Raw genomic sequence first — 17734 nt, forward strand, 5'->3', positions numbered from 1 at the left:
AACTCTATGTCCTTGGCTGTGCTTATATATTCTCGCTGCAATTTGTATTGCTTTTTAACTATTGTATGTGTACTTGTTGCAATTTGTATTGCTTTTTAACTATTGTATGTGTATTTGCTGCAATCTGTATTTTGTTTTAACATTTTTATGTGTTTTTTTGACAAGTATGGATTATATATGCTAGTGAATTTGTTTGTGAATGTACAAGTTTCCAATGTCTTGTTGGCTTGTTGACATGTTTTATATTCTGTGCCTGTGCACATTTGTGAATAATCTGAAACGCAAATGTATATGTATATGTATATGTATATATATATATATATATATATATATATATATATATATATGTATATAGAGTGAGTACAAAACCCCATACACAGAAACCAAGAGACAACTGAATGATCAATACGTATCCATTGCTCTATTTCAATATTTCAACCTGGACTTAGGTACTTACTTGGGATCAAGCCCACACACCGACCCAGATATTCTCCCCCCAGGCCCCGAATCTCCAGCTGACCATTTTTTCCATGTAGATATTATTTTCTGAAATAAAGAATTGTATTCTCAATTGATCTGCTGCAGAACTGAACGAAGGGAGAAACAAAGCTCCTCAGTACAATGATACCTGATACATGTTAGTACCACCTGTTGTGTGCGCAGACAGTCACAAATAGTAAGACAAGCAAGGTTTTGCGACATATTTTAAGTATCCTTTCATAGTTTAAGCTGTGTAATATGACATTCTTCTGGTACAAATGTTTGACATATAGAATGACATAAACAGAATGGTTTATTTCTTATGAAAAATAAAATACACAAAACATACAGAACAAACCAGATTGCACACCAAAACAAAAACAATGTACTTCTACCGCAATGTATAAAACAGGACAGAGTGGCTGCAAAACAGTGTTGAATTGTGTACAATATTTATCCAGAGTGCTACAGAAAACTGGGCAGAAATTTTTGTTGTTCCATAGAAGAATACTGAAGCTTGTGACAACTATATTAGAGATTCTGAACAAACACTATTTCATGCAGAAACTTTGTATTGTATTGGGAGAGCAGTATGGAAATTTTAATTAACTTACCTTAATCTCTGTAGGTGATTAAATTATTTCTTAAAGAAAAAATTGGCTTTAGGAGTTATAACTTTTACAGAGCTGTGTAGAACAAAGTTTAGAAATCAGGTAACATCACCAAAATGCAGACAGAATTACATTTCTCTGGAAGAACTGCCACTTAATTTTGCTTATGCACAATAACTACATAATTTATGTTAAATACGTAGGATTTGAGGTTCTCACAGCAGTGATTATGAAGAGTTCTACTTTCTGTGATTTAATGCCATGCAGTCTGCTGAGAAAGTACTGATGCTTCACAAGAACACAACCTCACCTCCATCTTCAGGGTCAAAGAACAAACCAAGTATGAAACCACCAGCATGAACTAGGTAGCAACCAGAGACTAACTTTCAATGGACTACATGGTGCTACTTCCCAGAACATAGAACTTCTGTGTTAAATGTGTTCTGTCTGGTAAACTACATTACCTAAACTACAAAGTACCATGCAATTCAACTTGTCCCCCCACTTCCAACTTTATTCTGAAATGAACATACGAGTACATACATACAAACAAACAATGAGGTTAGTTGCTCTGTGAAGGTTTATCATTCTAAATGAACTGTGCAATATTCCTGAAATGTAAATGCATTTTTGGTCCCACTTTGAGGCTGTGCTTCAGACAATTAAAACATAAGAACTGTGGTTCATGAAAAAGACAAGTCATTTTTGATTACAGGAGGGTTCCACGGACAAATATGTGTGTGTATGTGTGTGTGTGTGCATATGCATGTCTAAATTTGCGGCTGCAGTTTTGATGTGTGTGTTACTTTCTCATAATGTGAACTTAATATTCCTATTATAATTACTTCTGTTTGAACTATATAAAAGGAACACATTCTGGGGATGTCATGTCATGTTGTCTGTCCGAATGTTCCGACTTTTGAAATTAATCAAAATATATTCACGAAATACACAAGAACTGAATGTAACATCTGTTCTTACAAGCAACAGTATCCCAGGCCACTAATTGCTGTTCCGCTAGTTAGTTACAAGTACTACTGCTGGAAGTGATCATTTCCTCGCAATATGTACAGCCACGCTACATATCAGTCTACTACTGCACTTCTCCAAAATAAAATGCACTGTCACGCAAATACAAACAGTTTCCAGAACAACATTTAATGTATTTATTGCATGCAGTAACGGCAAGGAATCTCTACCACACCAAAACTATTTCTCTCATTCTGCATGTTGAATACACTATCATGCTGTAAGTAGTTGTGTGTTTAGATCATCTGTGACCAACTGATGTTCTCCCTGCAGGTAGTGCTCACCGCTCATGGCCAACAACCCCACTGTACTGAGACAGCCTGTCTGTTTACAACCTTCCAAATGTTAGGCTACTACTGAACTACTACACTGCTCGGATGGCCAGACTGCCAGGAAATATGTTATCAGTACCAGACAACTATCAGCAGTCTCATGGAACAGCTCCAACACACAGATTTGTGGAACAAGGACCATGTCAGTATCCAGTAATATGCTCCTAAACATAATGATAAATGTTTTTCTTCCATTACAGTTGAAACAGTACAAATCATCAGATACTGACAAAGTCTCAGCAGAAGTAACTTGAGCATGAGGTGAAACACAACATTCTAACATATACAAACTCCCATACATTTCATTTGCAATAAGCAAGAATTGTCATAGCAGCAGAAAGACAGCTGAGAGAGACGTAGGCATAAACAGGAGCCTGATGGAGGTCCAATGACTTTCAAACGGACCCAACCGTGTAGGTGCCCCCACTCCCTCGTCTAAACATGGATACAGATCCAGTTTCTTAAACATTTTCTATAGAATACTGGCCAAGGGATAAGTCTAAAAACCCAGTAATTCTGAGTGTTATAATCACCATTGTCAAAGAAAAGCCTTTAGAATCTACATTGGCTGCACTACATTGTTGTTATTATACATAGTGCTGAGGTTGGTCATGTTCAGGGGAACTGAGGTTTTCTGTTGTTTTCTTCATATTTCCATCCAGCCCTGTCATTTCCAAACTATATTCATGTCCTTGTACACTGGCCAAGTCTGCTAGCTCATACAGCACTGTTCAGTTACAGACAATGAGACTGTCAAGTCTGAGTTACAAGTGAACTACACACCTGACCATACAAAGCAGCAGTTGCAGGGGTAACAGCAGCTCTAAAACTACCTATGCATATTACACACTGGGGACCTATCTTTCTGAAGTACACACTCCCAATTATTAGGTACTGTGCCATCATAATGTGGCACATCAATTCTGAAAGAATAACTAACACACCTTTCAGTTTCAACTAAGAAAATGTTTCAGATTAGGTGACATTATTTTGCACCAACACTCTTCAGTGTTACTACCAGGATAACTTCCCAGACCAAGGGCACAACCAGTAAATAGCAACAAAATGCTCACAGCACTTTGAACAAAACATGAAACATGCAAAAATTATGCTTTTTGACAAATATGCTACAATGTTATAGCAAGAAAATTTAATAACAGAATAAGTAGATAAGGAAGAAATGGTGATCAAAATGCTGCATCAGTCAGGCACTAAAAGAACCAGTCAGTCAGTCACAGGCAACGTTCAAGAGGACCAGGAGATATCACATACCGTTGGTCTCAATCCACGCACCAGTTGGTTGCAACAAAACAGAAAAATCACATTATACATATGCTTACAGTGCAAAATGTTCATCAGTCAGTTCACAAGATGACAAGTCCCACAAAGCACAGCAAACTCATCAGAACTGGGTCGCACGCTATTGAGATGACTGTGCATCTTACACACCAACTGTTCCAGAAACTTATGGACTAATATATCATAATATGAAGTGATATTCTTTAAATAAATATAAAGTTTTACCTTAGTTTTGAATTTAACAATCTTGTCATCTTACAAACGTGCCAGATATTCTGTATTAAAATCTAATACATCTGCTTTGTAAGTGTATCACCATCACTATAATGACAGGATGTAGCATATTAACACTTCAAATCTAAACGATGCTTTTGCATGTGTTACTAGGCTCTTTTTCCAAAAACATGTTTTCGGTGGTGACCCCACAGAAGTGTACCGGTATGCATGACTTGCTGGCCAGTACACATACCAGCTGAAAGAAAGAATTGTGTTTCTTTCATCAGTTCATTTCAAGCAGGATGAGAAGAGGGTTATGTCTCTTTGTTAACTGTTACCTCGCTGCTTGGGGCACGTGGTAGTGAGTTTGGTTGAAGCACTATGCAACAAGCTGGAGCGTCATGGGTTCCATTCCTAATGAGGTCAGTGGATTTTTCAATTGACCTAATCCTTCCATCCGCACTATGGACCTGGGATGGCCGTGCCATAGTTCAAGCGGTTAGTTGCTGGCTTCCCACCACGGCAGCCTGGGTTAGATCCCGGGTCTGGTCAAGTGGGATTTGTGGTGGGCAAAGTGGTGCTGGGACAGGTTTTCTCCGAGTACTTCGGTTTCCCCCGCCAATCTTCATTCCACCAAATTCTCCATCATCATAATCACCCGGGACAGGTACAATAGGCCAAACAGTGGCCGACATGCTGAGTGGACCCAGCTGGACTCCACTCCCCACTAAGTGAATTAAAAAAAAAAAGAAATGGCCCTGGGGTTGACTCAGCCTCTAACAGAAAGGAGTACCAGGACTCTTCCTGGGGGTAAAGGATGGCCGGTGCATAAGACTGATATCCTCACCAGCATCTGTGAGCCAACTGTCTATAAAATGTGGGAGCCTCGATGTCTCACAACCTTATGGGCCTCCATGGTCTGTTACAGGGATAGCTTTACCTCTTTTTACTTACGTTACCGCTCAAATTAAATTTCACTGAATATGAGAAACGGGCATAGTGTGCCCTACACACAGTTACAAACAAACATCATCAGAATGCATGCAGGTGTGATGTTCATATGATACAATGACTCTGCAGTACCAAATGAAAAATGATTTGAATTACAGACAATGTTCACACTGGGAACTGACATGCAAGCTGATGTCCATAATATGCTCACTAAGTTATTTTTAAATTGGTACTTATTTGGACTCTGACTGATGCAACATATTACATTAGTTTTGAGACAAATATCATCATCCTACATGGGACCTGAACCCAGACAATCCATGCCTTGTGTGAGGTAGTTATATTTGATATCAATATGTCTTCCACATTCTTTCCCCCTTCCTGAGAGGCTTTCTTCAGTTAAGTGCTCTGTCCTGTCATACATTACATAAAATAAAAATATTCAAGACAAAAATAGGATTAAAATATAAATCAATTAATTTGCCTGTGGTCAGTTTCACAAAGCTATGAGATGAACATGGTGACTACAGTAGAACTAATGCTTCAAGTAAAACCCTGGCTGCTCTCAATAATAACATTCCTGACTGGTGGCAGGCTTCAAAGCACGCCACAAAATATATTTCAACATGCTTAACAGCAGTTCAGACCCTTCCAACAGCCAGGTAGCACTGTCATACAGTTAATATCAAATTCTTAACCCTTAGCACACCATGAGCCAACTAGATCGGCTGGCTGGGTGTAGTCGTGTTAAAACTGCCACAGCTGAAGATGGCTCAATGTTAATCAAATAGTAGATAGAGAATTTCTGTCAATAGGTGGCACCCAGTGCCATATGCTGATATATCTATATAATATCCATGTCTTTGGTCCACTTGAGGTAATCTACAGAGGTATTTATTGTTAAGTATTCATGTGCAATGGCATTCAGCCCTAAGCAGCCTTTGTATTTCTAGCAAGTAGTAGTGTGGTGGGGCTTTGTAGCTGATGGGTTAATAAACATCATCGAGTCATCTAATCCATGTCAGACGTGATATCAAACTTGGTGTCTTAAATTCTTATCACAGTCTGCACTCACTGGCTGTTCAACATGTACATTGCTACTTCGAGTAACAACAAAGCCTTACTACATGTTTTGGTTTTAAGGACATGATTCGTACTTACTGAGCAATCGGCCTGGGAGGACTGCACACAGCCGGAATCATCATTACGAATGCAGCATGCTGTCTCTCGTTCCTTTTCCCTTCCCTTCTCAATCTCTTTGATGATTTTTGCGTCCTTCCGCATGCACGGCGCGAACTTGGCCCCAAGATGTATTAAGTCTGCCTGCATACGTATGTCAAATGAGAATGTGCGCTTGAGACAGAGTGAAGCAGTATGAGTTCCAGTCATTTCGTCTAAGCTGGTCCTCGTTTACAGTCTACAGATCATGTTCTGAAAGGGATTCAGAACTCATTCACACCATGAGACAAAGGGTGTGAATGAGTTCTGAACTATTTCCTGCTAAAAATAACAGTTTGTATTTCAGGCACTTCTTCAATTGCAAACCTCATGGTGAAACTGAACATTGTTTGTTATCAGTAACACACGTCTACAGAGCAAAACCTTGACAAATAACATGGCCCTCTCTTAATTTCTGTTTACAACTATTAGAGAATGTTTTAACTCGTTCACAACACACTGTGGTCTATATTCTGCTGCATTAAAAGAAAACATTAGGAAAACCAGAACCAGAGCTGAGGACTGACATTAACTGCAAGGAACTGCTGTGCTGCAGCCAACTTTACTAGAAGCTCCACACCCAACTCTCATGCCTCAACAATTTGCCACTTACAGCTCGTGGTCCAATCCAGAAATTTGCTGGCTCCTGATAGTCCACCTGCTGTAGAGAAAGACTCGTTACCAGAACCTGTAACAGACATCATCATAACAGTCCACGAATCCTGTGACGTGAGTACGCACTCTGCAATATTCAGATTCTTATGCAGACATTCCTACAGCCTGCCTGCATATGTACGATACTTAAATGGATGACCCTTTGGAAATCAATCACTGTGAACCTTCAACAAGTTATGAAAATGGCAGCAGCAAGAAGTACAGGTGAAGCATAACGACAGAAGCCATATTACGGGAATAATTCAAATTCACCTAAAAGAAGTGCTGGTACTTTATTCCATATTAATGAACACACAGAAAGCATTTTCTTTATATTTTTCATGAAAGGAAAGGCCAAGCTGCGACACCAACATGGGTTTTCACCAGTTGCCTTTGAAGCCTAATGCCACTGATGAACTGTGCTAGGTAAGGCGCACATGGCGACTGTACTCTGCTCTGTGCAGTTAGCCATGTCATCATGCTGTCTGGAGGGCAAAGTAACATAACACTTAATTCTGATATACAATTCTGGGGAACTGTTTTGAGTGCAGTAACTGGATCTTGTATTTTTCTGTAGTTTTCTTGAAATTTTCAAGATGGGAAAGTGTGGGCTATGCCACATTTAAGTGAGAGAAAGTAGTAGTCACTATGTAGCAAAGGACAGCCATGTGGCAGCCATGGGCCACCAGTGAAGAGCACTGGATCAAATGACTTGCTCTAAGGCTGATACTGTGTCCTGCAACTCTGTAACAACTGCAGGACATGCTGACTGCAACGGTTCACACAAATAGAGCCAACAGTGCAAAGCAACATTCACCTGTCCGGATCGATGGTTGAGGTGAATGCCAATTGGTCCCAGACCATAGCATGTTAGTGATATGATGAGAATGAGGACTTGTACTGTAGTAACCCAATATGTGAAGAACGGGCGATGGTCCTCAATATCGTCCAGTTGCTCCTGCACAGCTTTTGTGTTTGCCACAGAATGCTTCACTGAACGCCTGCAAGAAAACAAAGAAGTTATATAAACACAGTACAACAGCTCAGCATTCTTGAGGGATAAACACCCTTCTGTGGTTACAGTTCTGAGAGGCTGACTTGTAGGTTGTCATGAGTGAACCAATGTTAATAGTCACAATTCAAATTACTGACTCTATTTTCAGAATATCTGCAGATCTCCAGTCTCACTCCAACTTACCTAAAGATGCGTCCTGCGACTCCCATGCCATACAGTCGTCTGTTTGAGTTGTCAAATACTCGATCCAAGACTCGACTCCAGATGCGGGAACAGCCGACTTCAGGTCCTGAATCACTTGGTTCCAGAGGTGGTCTTCGCCAATTTGATGATCTTTTTACATAAAACAGAATTGTAATAATGTTCAGTCTGGAGCAATGAAAGGCTCTATTATGGAAAGAAATGGGGAATGGGTTTGAAAATAATTTAACATTAAGTGGAATACAAAAGCTGTGTTAAATTAAAGGATAATTACAGATATGATAGGTGAGAAAGTTTAGTGCAGTGTTCCAACTGGTTTAACAGTTTGGAAGCAAGCTCTACTCTGGTCCAGCTCAACACAGTTTGGATACTACAATGGGCTAAATCGCTCATGGGAACATAAACTGTGAAGAGCACACAGCTGAAATGAATGCCCCCACAAGGAGTAAACAGTACACACACACAGCACTTGACACTTGCTCAGTATAAGAGCGGTGGCAGTTGTAGGTTAGAAAAAGGTGCCATATAATTTTCTGTCAGAGGCTTTACTGCTGCACCCTTGACATGTATTTGGATGAATAATTGTGTATCTTATGGACAGCAAATGACTCAGGACAAATATAGCTTTCCAATTTATAATTCTGACTGTAATAAGAAATCTATGTGAATGCCTGGAGTAACAAAATTTGGGACTCCTAGGCTTAACTCCATCCCAATTAAACCTGAAAGCCTAATTTATGTCAGCCCCACAATTTACTTTTGGTGGAACATAACCTCACACTGTTGTATCCGGGCCATGAAACCCACCTAGGGTACTGTTCCCGAGCATGCATGAAACCAGCGTCAGTTGTCACCAAGGCCACATGCTCAACGGGCCTTTCTGGCTGATCTGCCATGGATAATGACGTCTCAACGACAGGAACTGCTGCTGCACCAACTGGTGCTGTGAAGAATACCTGTAACGCAGCCATACTGTATCAGGCACCCTTAATAAACTCTGTAACTTCACTACACATTAAGAATTCAGACAACAAGACACACTGTAATACAAAAGCACAGACATAACAGAACATGTACCTAACAAAAGGTTCTTTAAGGAAATATGGCATAATGATTATAATAAAATCAAAAGAACACAATATAACAATATTTATTTATTTAGCAATGCTGCTGTCAGTTTCATGGGCTGTACAGCATTTGACCACTTAATGGGCAGTGATTACCGCGCGCACGCTCGCTCGCACACGCACACACATTTACATACTGCATTGTCTGCATGTTGGAGATGTTTTTATAAAGGGAATGAGATGACAGAATATCAATTGAGATTTGAGTCTCCTCATGGCCCACAACTCTTGCCTGTCCCTTCACGTGCATGCACGTCATGTGGATGGGGTCTAGTGTTCAACTTACCTCATCATCTGTAATGGGGGTGGAGGGACCCAAACTGGGCGCCACAGTGGGTGATGGGTAACTGCGTGAAAACTGTCGAGCAGTGGCACGCCTGGGGAGATGTCGGGTTAAAGCCTGAAACAGCAAGTGGTTAGTGGTTGCTATGGCAAACTGAATAGCATACTTGCTGGCAAGAGTAGACACCAAACTTCACAATGTGTCTGGGTCCCTGCCACCATAGTTTATTGTTCTCACTTTCCACTCCTATTTGTTTGTAATTACTACCAACTCTGACTGCTACATACTTAACGATAGAATAACAAGTGTCAGCCCTTTATACGGAATGAAGGATAATCCTGACATCTGAAGCTAACCAAGCTGCGGCCAGTACATAGTTATGTTCCTGCTGCCTAGCCATGATATCGCTTCGTGTTATGACTCACAGCCAGGGTATAGGCAAGGCCCCCAAACGTCATCCTCGCGACAGACTCTTTCCGTCGAACAGGAGGCTCAGCCCAGTGTTGTGGGGTGGTGGCCACGTGTCCCCCAGAGGCATCAAGTGACTCTCGACCTCCAGGCAGCACATCGGGCCGCCCAGTTGCCAATGTGTCCCGAGTCTGGTGATAAAAAAATTCAAACAAGACAAAATTATTAGAAATATTTTCAACACAAAGAACTATAATGGTGTTTTACTTGCAACTTCCCCAATCACAATACACAACAGAACACCACCAACAACTGGCAGCAAGTGTGAACTATCCACATTTCCACACACCACAGTATAACTGGAGCCTGTGCTTGATAAGAGCTAACCACTGTCCAGGGGGTAAGAGTGTGTTATGAAACCCTAAAAATGCTTGTAAGTCACTACCTTAACTACACATTCTCTGCTTGGGTTTTCTTAAGGCAACACTGAAATTTCTTATTTATTATGAAAATATTATCAATATTCATTCTCACTGGCCAATTCATGTTTATGCACAGAAACATTTCACATACCTGAGACAAAACATCTGCTTTGAGCTGCAAACTGTTAAATTATAAACCAAAAACCATCTCTGAGGTTGTGCCCTATGTCAGAAGGTTTCAATATTAATTTTCCAGGTCAGTGTGTTCAAGAAGGCCTCAAACTCAATATATATAATCCCCACACCCTCAGGCACAAGAGTAATTAATTACTCTCCTAAACATGGTGTCACACTCAGCACAACCGTATCTGATGAAGAGTCTCAGGTCCACGTCTTCTCCACACATATGTATAGGGCAATGCCTGGAGGCCATGTACAGCCTGAGGACCACTATTTGTGCACCCATGTCATGGCCGAGTCAGAGATGCCACAATTATGAATGGGTTATCAGACAGCTGTCATCCTGCCTCACGTAATTGCAGCTCTCAGCTTTCAAGAGGAAAAATGGAAGACAGACACTGAAGGGGGCTGTTGGAAGGCTAATGAGAATGAGGCACTGCCACACACAGAAAGGAAGAGAGAAGAGCAGTGATCATGCAACTGAAATGAAGAAGAGGAAACAGGACTGCATGAGACCCAACACTCTTTACATTATGTAGGTACCACAGCAGACAGGACAGCAATTATCTGTGCAACTGACAGTAAAGAGTCCATGTCTGTATAATCTTTATTGTCACTGTCATTGTTGGCAGCAGTAGTAAAGTACCAGCAGCAACAGTGTTAGTAGTAGTAAATAAAATGGGAAATATAAGAAATGCAAACAAAATTTTAATCCAAAAACCAGAAGGAAAGGAGGACACCAATCGAAAAAACCGAAATAGTTGGTAGTATAATATTAAAACGGATCATGAGGAAATAAGGTACAGATAATAGGTGGAAATGTTTTGAACAATACAATGATCCAAAGCCAGATGACTCCAACACACTCTATCATGCACCATCCATCTATATTAATACTGAGGACTACTTTCCTCTGGGATGTGATGTTGTGTAGTCTGGTAGGTAATACTAATGTTTCAGAGGAAACTGCTGCCTCCATCTTCAGAGCAGAAGAGTAAGACCAGGAGGAGATAAACAGTCCATGGTATATGGAAAAAAGGGCAGAACCTGGACTTAGTCTCACTTAGCCTGAAACACTGGTAAACAGCCATGGGGACAGTAGTCTCCATGGTGACAGCTGTGAAGCTCTCACCTGCGTTGCATAGGCACTTGTTAGCTGATGCTGTCTGCGCGGCCGTGGTGACGTTGCAGGGGAAAGGTACTCCTCTTTCAGGGAGCCGTACTTCCTGATTGCAAGCCTCTTCCGCCGATCTAACCATCTGGCTTGCTGTTCCTCTTCTGATGATTCCTCAACACCAAAGAATGCAGCAGTCTCCCGCTTGATGTAGCTGAGAACATGGTAACATGATAACATGAGGTGCTCTCACCAGACTTGCTGTAGAGGCAGCTTCTGTCTCTTAGGTTGCCCTCCACATACATTTTTGCAAAAAAGCAGGGCTGCAATCTACTTAAGATCAACAATAACATTCACAAAATGTTCTCAAAACAAGACAAATAAAGAAATATACACATACAGACAAAAATATAACTTCCACCTACCCTCATCAACTTTATCAGTATATCAAAAAGGAGTCTACTTTACTGGCATAAAAGTGTTCAACAATCTGCCACAAAGTATTAAAAACTTGGGCAATGATACTAAAAAGTTTAAATCAGAGTTAAAGAATTATCTACATGCTCATTCCTTCTACTCTTTAGATGAATACTTCAATGTAAATAGAGAATGATGTAAAATTAAGTTATATTAATTTTTAAGCTAAAATTGCCTGTACTTATGTATGTAACATTTTGACTTGTTCTGTATCCAAAGGTACTAACCTGCTTAGGATTTATAAAATGTAAATAAATTCAATTCAATTCAATTCAATACCTTAGCACTTCTGGTGTGTGCATTAAGCTTTGTTTAATCTTCTTACAAACCCAAGACTTACGAAAAAAGTGTACCAAGTATAATGTGTTCTCAAAAAGTGTCTGTCAAATAAACATTCAGCAACTAACTTATGTTGAGGTGCAAGCAGAAGCTCCAGTAAGTCTTCATATGTCATGATGATCTGTTTATTGTTTCTTGACTTGATATATGTGGAGGGACTTGGTGAAGCTAACAGGCGCTGTGTTTACACCTTTCTTTGTGAACATGCCAAAAAGTATTTCTTCATGCTATGCAAGGTCTCTCAGCACATGCTTCCCCAGCACATTACCTACATCACTACCAACTGAATATACAGAACTATTAAACAGAGAGAAAAAGAAAGGCACCATAAACCTACACTCTGAATGTCACACAAAATCATGTATCTGTTCCACAGTTTTAGCAAATCTCCTTACATGGCAAAGAAACTTTAACTAAGAAGCCATGGATTGTTGCTACTCACTTCTTGACCATCTCCGTCCTGGACAGTGACCTGCCAAGGGGCGGTCGTGCCTGCCGTGCAGGTCTGCTGCCCATACTATGGAATGTTGAGGCAGGTGCTGAAATGGACCGCTCCAAAGGCACACTAGCACCTGTTAAGGAAAACAAGCACAAATACAGACAAACTGGGAGTTACTCCACTGGTCTGAAAATTTCTCATTTTTTGTGGAAGCCAACAGTTCTACTGTGTCCACAGTGGTCCACTACTGGACTCTATTCTGTGCCAGCTGAATCCAGTCCACAGCTTCACTTCCATTAAACACTTCCAGAAATTAAATCAATAGAAAATAGACAAACATGTTAAATTCAAATCAGTCACTATGGGCTGGATAAGAATTTAGAGATTCATTTCATTTGAGGTGAGGCTTCCTGAGTACCAGAATGTCTCATAAGGAAGACATGCCAAAGCCTCAAAGGCTGAGGTATGATGAAAATGCTGGGAGCACCCAAAAAGCGCACAGCTCTCGGTGCTCACAATGTATCAATGAAGGCTCATTCCAGGATTACCACATTAAAATACATGAACTGTTTGACGTCTTGTGTTGCGGTCAGCCTGATCACCCAAGCACCTGTTCATGCCTGCTGTTAGTAATAGTGACAGTTTCTGATTCTTATGGGGACCTTGAAGAAGAACATGGCACATGTGTAGAGCTGAGAACATTCACAAGTAAAAACTATGGTGCAAAAAGGGAATACATCACATGCAAGTCATTCAACACATGAGCCAAACGATTCCCAGTGGGCCAGAGAGATCTGAGGTTCTAACAGCAGTGGTTATGAAGGATTCTATCTTCTGGGAAAAACTGTCATGCAAGGGGTTGGTTGAAAGTCAACCACCAATTCATAGGAACTGTCACCTACATTTTTGGGGTCAAAGGATAGCTAAGCCAAGCAATAAGCAAGCTACCTGCTAGTTCCTGCTTAGCTTCTATCACCTAAATGGGGTCACATCTGCGCAAGACTGCTGTGAGAGTTAGTTTCTCCCGATCAACACGTACCTTGTGGGCCTGCATGCTGAGGGCCGGATGTACAGGGCTCGGGTGCGCTTGGTTCAGGTGTGGGATCCTGCTGCTGGGAGCTGCTGCCATTCAATGTCCCTGTCGGGGCAGGGGCCAGGCCCTGCTGCTGGCCCTGACCCACGGCACGCCTGCAATTAACCAAGAACTGTTACACTGTGCACAAGAAACCTTTGGGGGGAACAGCCAGACGTGGTTGAAGTGTCCATAACCCGCTCAGCAGACAAGTTCAGAGTGTCTGGCCCACACTCTTCTTCTATACTGAACTTGTGAAGGATTGATCCCCTAGCCAAGGAATCTTACTGCTTGTCTTAACAAGCAAACTGTTTTTGCCTAAACAAGCAGAAGGCTTTTTGCATGTCTTGTTCAGCTTCAATGGAGTCGTTCATGCAGTGAACCATGGGGTGACTGTGAGAACGTGAACTGGACTCAGATGGCTCAGGAAAGGATCAGATGGCCATTGGGGAGGGGGAGTTTACTGCATACTTGAGAAAGTCGAAGTCAATGTTGTCATAGAATTGCGGGCCACACTGTAGTTCCCACAATACATACAGAATACAACGCACACCGCAATGGGTGAAAGGTCAACCCATGCCTGCCTTCCATTAATAATCCCAAAAGAGTGAACTAAAATGTGTCACAAGAGGGTAGCCGCAGAAAGACAAGGCCAGTGTTGCCCAAAGCACTGCCACACTACACTACAGCAAGTGGATACTGGAGTTACCGCTGTAACAAAGCACGTTCATATCTGGGCTGGGAAAGCTGTCACTGAAATAGGCCGCGGCCGATAATTCGGAATCCTTCTCCATTCATCAGATAACATAACAGCTGCAGTTGATATTGAATCATTATATACACAAACTCAGAACAACAGATTAACGTCATGGCAAACGCCACAACAATGAATGAAGGTGCCAAGTTTTGGCTGGAAACTTTCAACTTGCCCCTGACCTGTTGTCTTCTTTCTTATCAAGCCTTTCGAGCACACCAGTACATGTACACATACAACATGTATCACCTGCTTTAATATTCCACACGGTGTATTTACGTGTTTCGTACGATCCTCACAATAAACAACGAAACAGAATATCTCCCCAAACAAATTCAACCGCTTGTCTTTGTTATGGAGACACAATGTGTTCTCCGTGAGGTAGGGCCGAATTTTTAAATACCACTTAGATTAACATCAGGCCTCAAAACGGTTAACAAATTTCCGTATATTCATCCTCGCCCGCTGGAATCTTCCGATCAATATAATCCACGGTTCGAACCGAACATGCAGCACCACCATTATGCAAGTGCCGACATGAAGGGCCTGCAAGAAACCCTGCCCGCACAAACCGCGGGTGAACTCTACGCGACAGGGTTCCATGTCTTCTGGGATGTGGGTCCAAGATATGCATCAAGCAGCGGGCGGTGTGTTTCATTTCTGGACTCTGGTTATTCCTTGCTTGTAATTTTTGTTTGGCTTATCCTTCAGAGACTACTACACAGCGTTAAGTCTCTTCATGGACAGCTATATTTAGCCTCGTAACTTGTCCTTCTGGCTGATTTCCATAGTGCTCAACAACAAACCTGCAAAACAATTCAACGTGATCTCCTGCCTCGAAAGAAGGTCGCTTCCTGTCCCTCAAACTGTTGGCGGCCCAGTAGCAATCCCCGACCGCTCTGAAGTGTGTTCTTGCACTTACCAGCGGTAATCGACCGGCCACGGGGCCCCGCAATTCCCCCCCCCCCCCCCCCCGCTGNTACTTCTCTATCCTGAAAACAGACGCTTTCGAAGCGGTGGTAACGATCTACCAGATTACGCACATGGTGTCACACCCAAAAAGACGATAACATTCAGTCACTCGGTGACAGATCAGGTACCATTGCTTAGCAACGGCGAGTAAAGAGTCGTTGCTATGTAAGGTCTACAACAATATGTGACTATGGGAAGCACCCACAGTGGATCGAGTGCTAGCCAATCGCAAGCTAGAAACCATTCGCTGCCTAGCAACGGCTGAGTACGCAACATTACGGACAGTGACATGTTTCCTATAGGTCCGACTCAAGGTTATATAAGATACATTAAGTGGAAGTTTGGAGGCCGTTGGAGGTGTGTGTGGCCCGTGTGGAGGCGGGGCCGAATACCTCCACCGTGGCCCTGCGAGTCGTAGGAGACAACGAAGAGGGAAGTCTCGAATCTGAGACAGAAAATATGGTCCCGAGCCCCAGTCGACTTGGACCAGAGAAAGACTGCGCTGGCAAGGGTCAGTAGCATATACAAAAGGCAGACCCGTCCTCTCGTTAGACAGGGCGTCCCACAAAAACAAGACCGTAAACTTGAAACAGTAATAAATAACTGGTCATGAGCCCCAGATGGGGCTCGACACCAAGACTTACTGCCTTACTGACAGTCAGTCGCAATGTGACTTGGAAGTTTAGAGTAAACTGGGCTTGACACCAAGACTGACTGACTGACTGACTGACTGACTGACCGTCAGTCAGTCAGTCAGTCGGAGTTTAGAGTTCCAGTTCAGAGTTGCGGTTCAACACAACGTTCAAGGTGTTACAGAGTTCACTATTGTTATTATTCTTCAGTTCTTCAACCCGAAGTGCTTCTGTGTACACCGTGCATACAGAACAGTTCAACAAGTGGCCGTCTCTTCATATAACCACATCCCACCTGAAACCCACAGCACACGCGTAGGAAACAAAAGGAATGAAGTGAGCACAGAGGAGAGGAACGAGATGGCAAGTAGACAACAACAAACTGGAATAAAGCAGAAGACTGAGAGAACGGTACCGGTGTGGGGAAGCAGGCTGAGCCTCAGCATCAGATGGAGGTGAGGGAACTGCTTTACGCTCCGGGCACTTTACTTGCACCAAGCCATTGGACAGGTCCCACACTCGGTTTGCACATCCTGGCACAATGTACACCATCACCACCCAAACCGGCTTCTTCTGATCACAGTGACGCTGTCGGCGTGCCCTCACTCACACCAATGATCCAATGAATTTGCTGAATGCTTATTATACACATTTCACTAACCATCACACTCTACAGATAACTACAGCACACATCTAGTTTTCCAAGTCTGCTATGTCTGCACTAGTCGTTGCTTGGTAGCGACTTCTAACAATCAGAATCTGGCGGTTTACCGCGGCAGCGCAACAATAGAAACATCGCTTTCAACAGTTCCTCTATTGTTGTGTTGCCACGAGAACGTTGCCTATTGAAGAAGCAGTTCTGGTACGTACTAATCTCCTACTTCCCTTTGATACGACACGCATGGCATAGCATTTTTTTTTATTATTATCTCCTTTATTGCCAATCAGACACGTACTACAACCTTTCAGTCAATTTGCTGTCTTGTGTGCAATTAGTTAAGAATTGTACACTTCAGTGGCTTGAGTGGGTCACTTCCATCGACGTGCCACTTTCGTCCAGTTCTTCTGTGGTCGTGATGCAGTCAGAGTGGCTGGAGCAGGGCACAGAAAATGCGGCGGAATTAACAATTTTTCTGTTGTTGCGTGTGTATTCGTTGCCGCGGGAACACGTCTGATGAGCCGTTAACTAGCAACGATAGACGGGATACACAGACACGCAGAGAGCAAGGTGATCTCATAAGCCAGTAAATATGAATGCACATTTTCCTGCAGCCCCGCTGTTCCGGCTCTCACGTCATTACCGCGGTTATTTGTTAACCAGAGCCAAGCTGGGTACACAGTGAGACGCGCATGGCTCAAGGACTCGGTTTGTGTGAGTGCGCTCACAGTAGAACCTGCTCCACAGATATTCACAGGGAGAGGGGGCTAGAGGGAAAGGCATACCAGAGAAAGTTCCTTCGGGTTTCGGGGGCCCTGCACTGGCGACGTGCGGCTGCAATGTGAGGCAGG

The 17734-nt window shown here is 42.4% G+C and overlaps 1 protein-coding gene across 6 annotated transcripts in view; it reads right to left on the reverse strand.

The window, feature by feature from the left end:
- LOC111861229 (inactive rhomboid protein 1) overlaps positions 1–17734 on the reverse strand; it is a 118339-nt gene that overhangs the window by 5473 nt on the left and 95132 nt on the right. For 4 of the 6 annotated variants that reach the window (XM_023845625.2, XM_023845624.2, XM_023845626.2 and 1 more), the window contains 12 exons: positions 13835–13983; positions 12799–12928; positions 11559–11754; positions 9842–10015; positions 9420–9533; positions 8814–8962; positions 7989–8138; positions 7608–7791; positions 6750–6824; positions 6080–6241; positions 3725–3745; positions 458–546 (listed from right to left, as the gene is read on the reverse strand). In XM_023845625.2, the coding sequence (XP_023701393.1) occupies positions 458–546; positions 3725–3745; positions 6080–6241; positions 6750–6824; positions 7608–7791; positions 7989–8138; positions 8814–8962; positions 9420–9533; positions 9842–10015; positions 11559–11754; positions 12799–12928; positions 13835–13983 (1593 nt within the window). Of the gene's footprint in view, positions 1–457; positions 547–3724; positions 3746–6079; positions 6242–6749; positions 6825–7607; positions 7792–7988; positions 8139–8813; positions 8963–9419; positions 9534–9841; positions 10016–11558; positions 11755–12798; positions 12929–13834; positions 13984–16640; positions 16793–17734 lie in introns of those variants that run through there. The other 2 variants (XM_033750235.1, XM_023845627.2) reach the window with 2 other exon arrangements.

Source organism: Cryptotermes secundus, unplaced genomic scaffold, assembly GCF_002891405.2.
Source record: "Cryptotermes secundus unplaced genomic scaffold, Csec_1.0 scaffold2516, whole genome shotgun sequence".
Lineage (NCBI taxonomy): Eukaryota > Metazoa > Arthropoda > Insecta > Blattodea > Kalotermitidae > Cryptotermes > Cryptotermes secundus.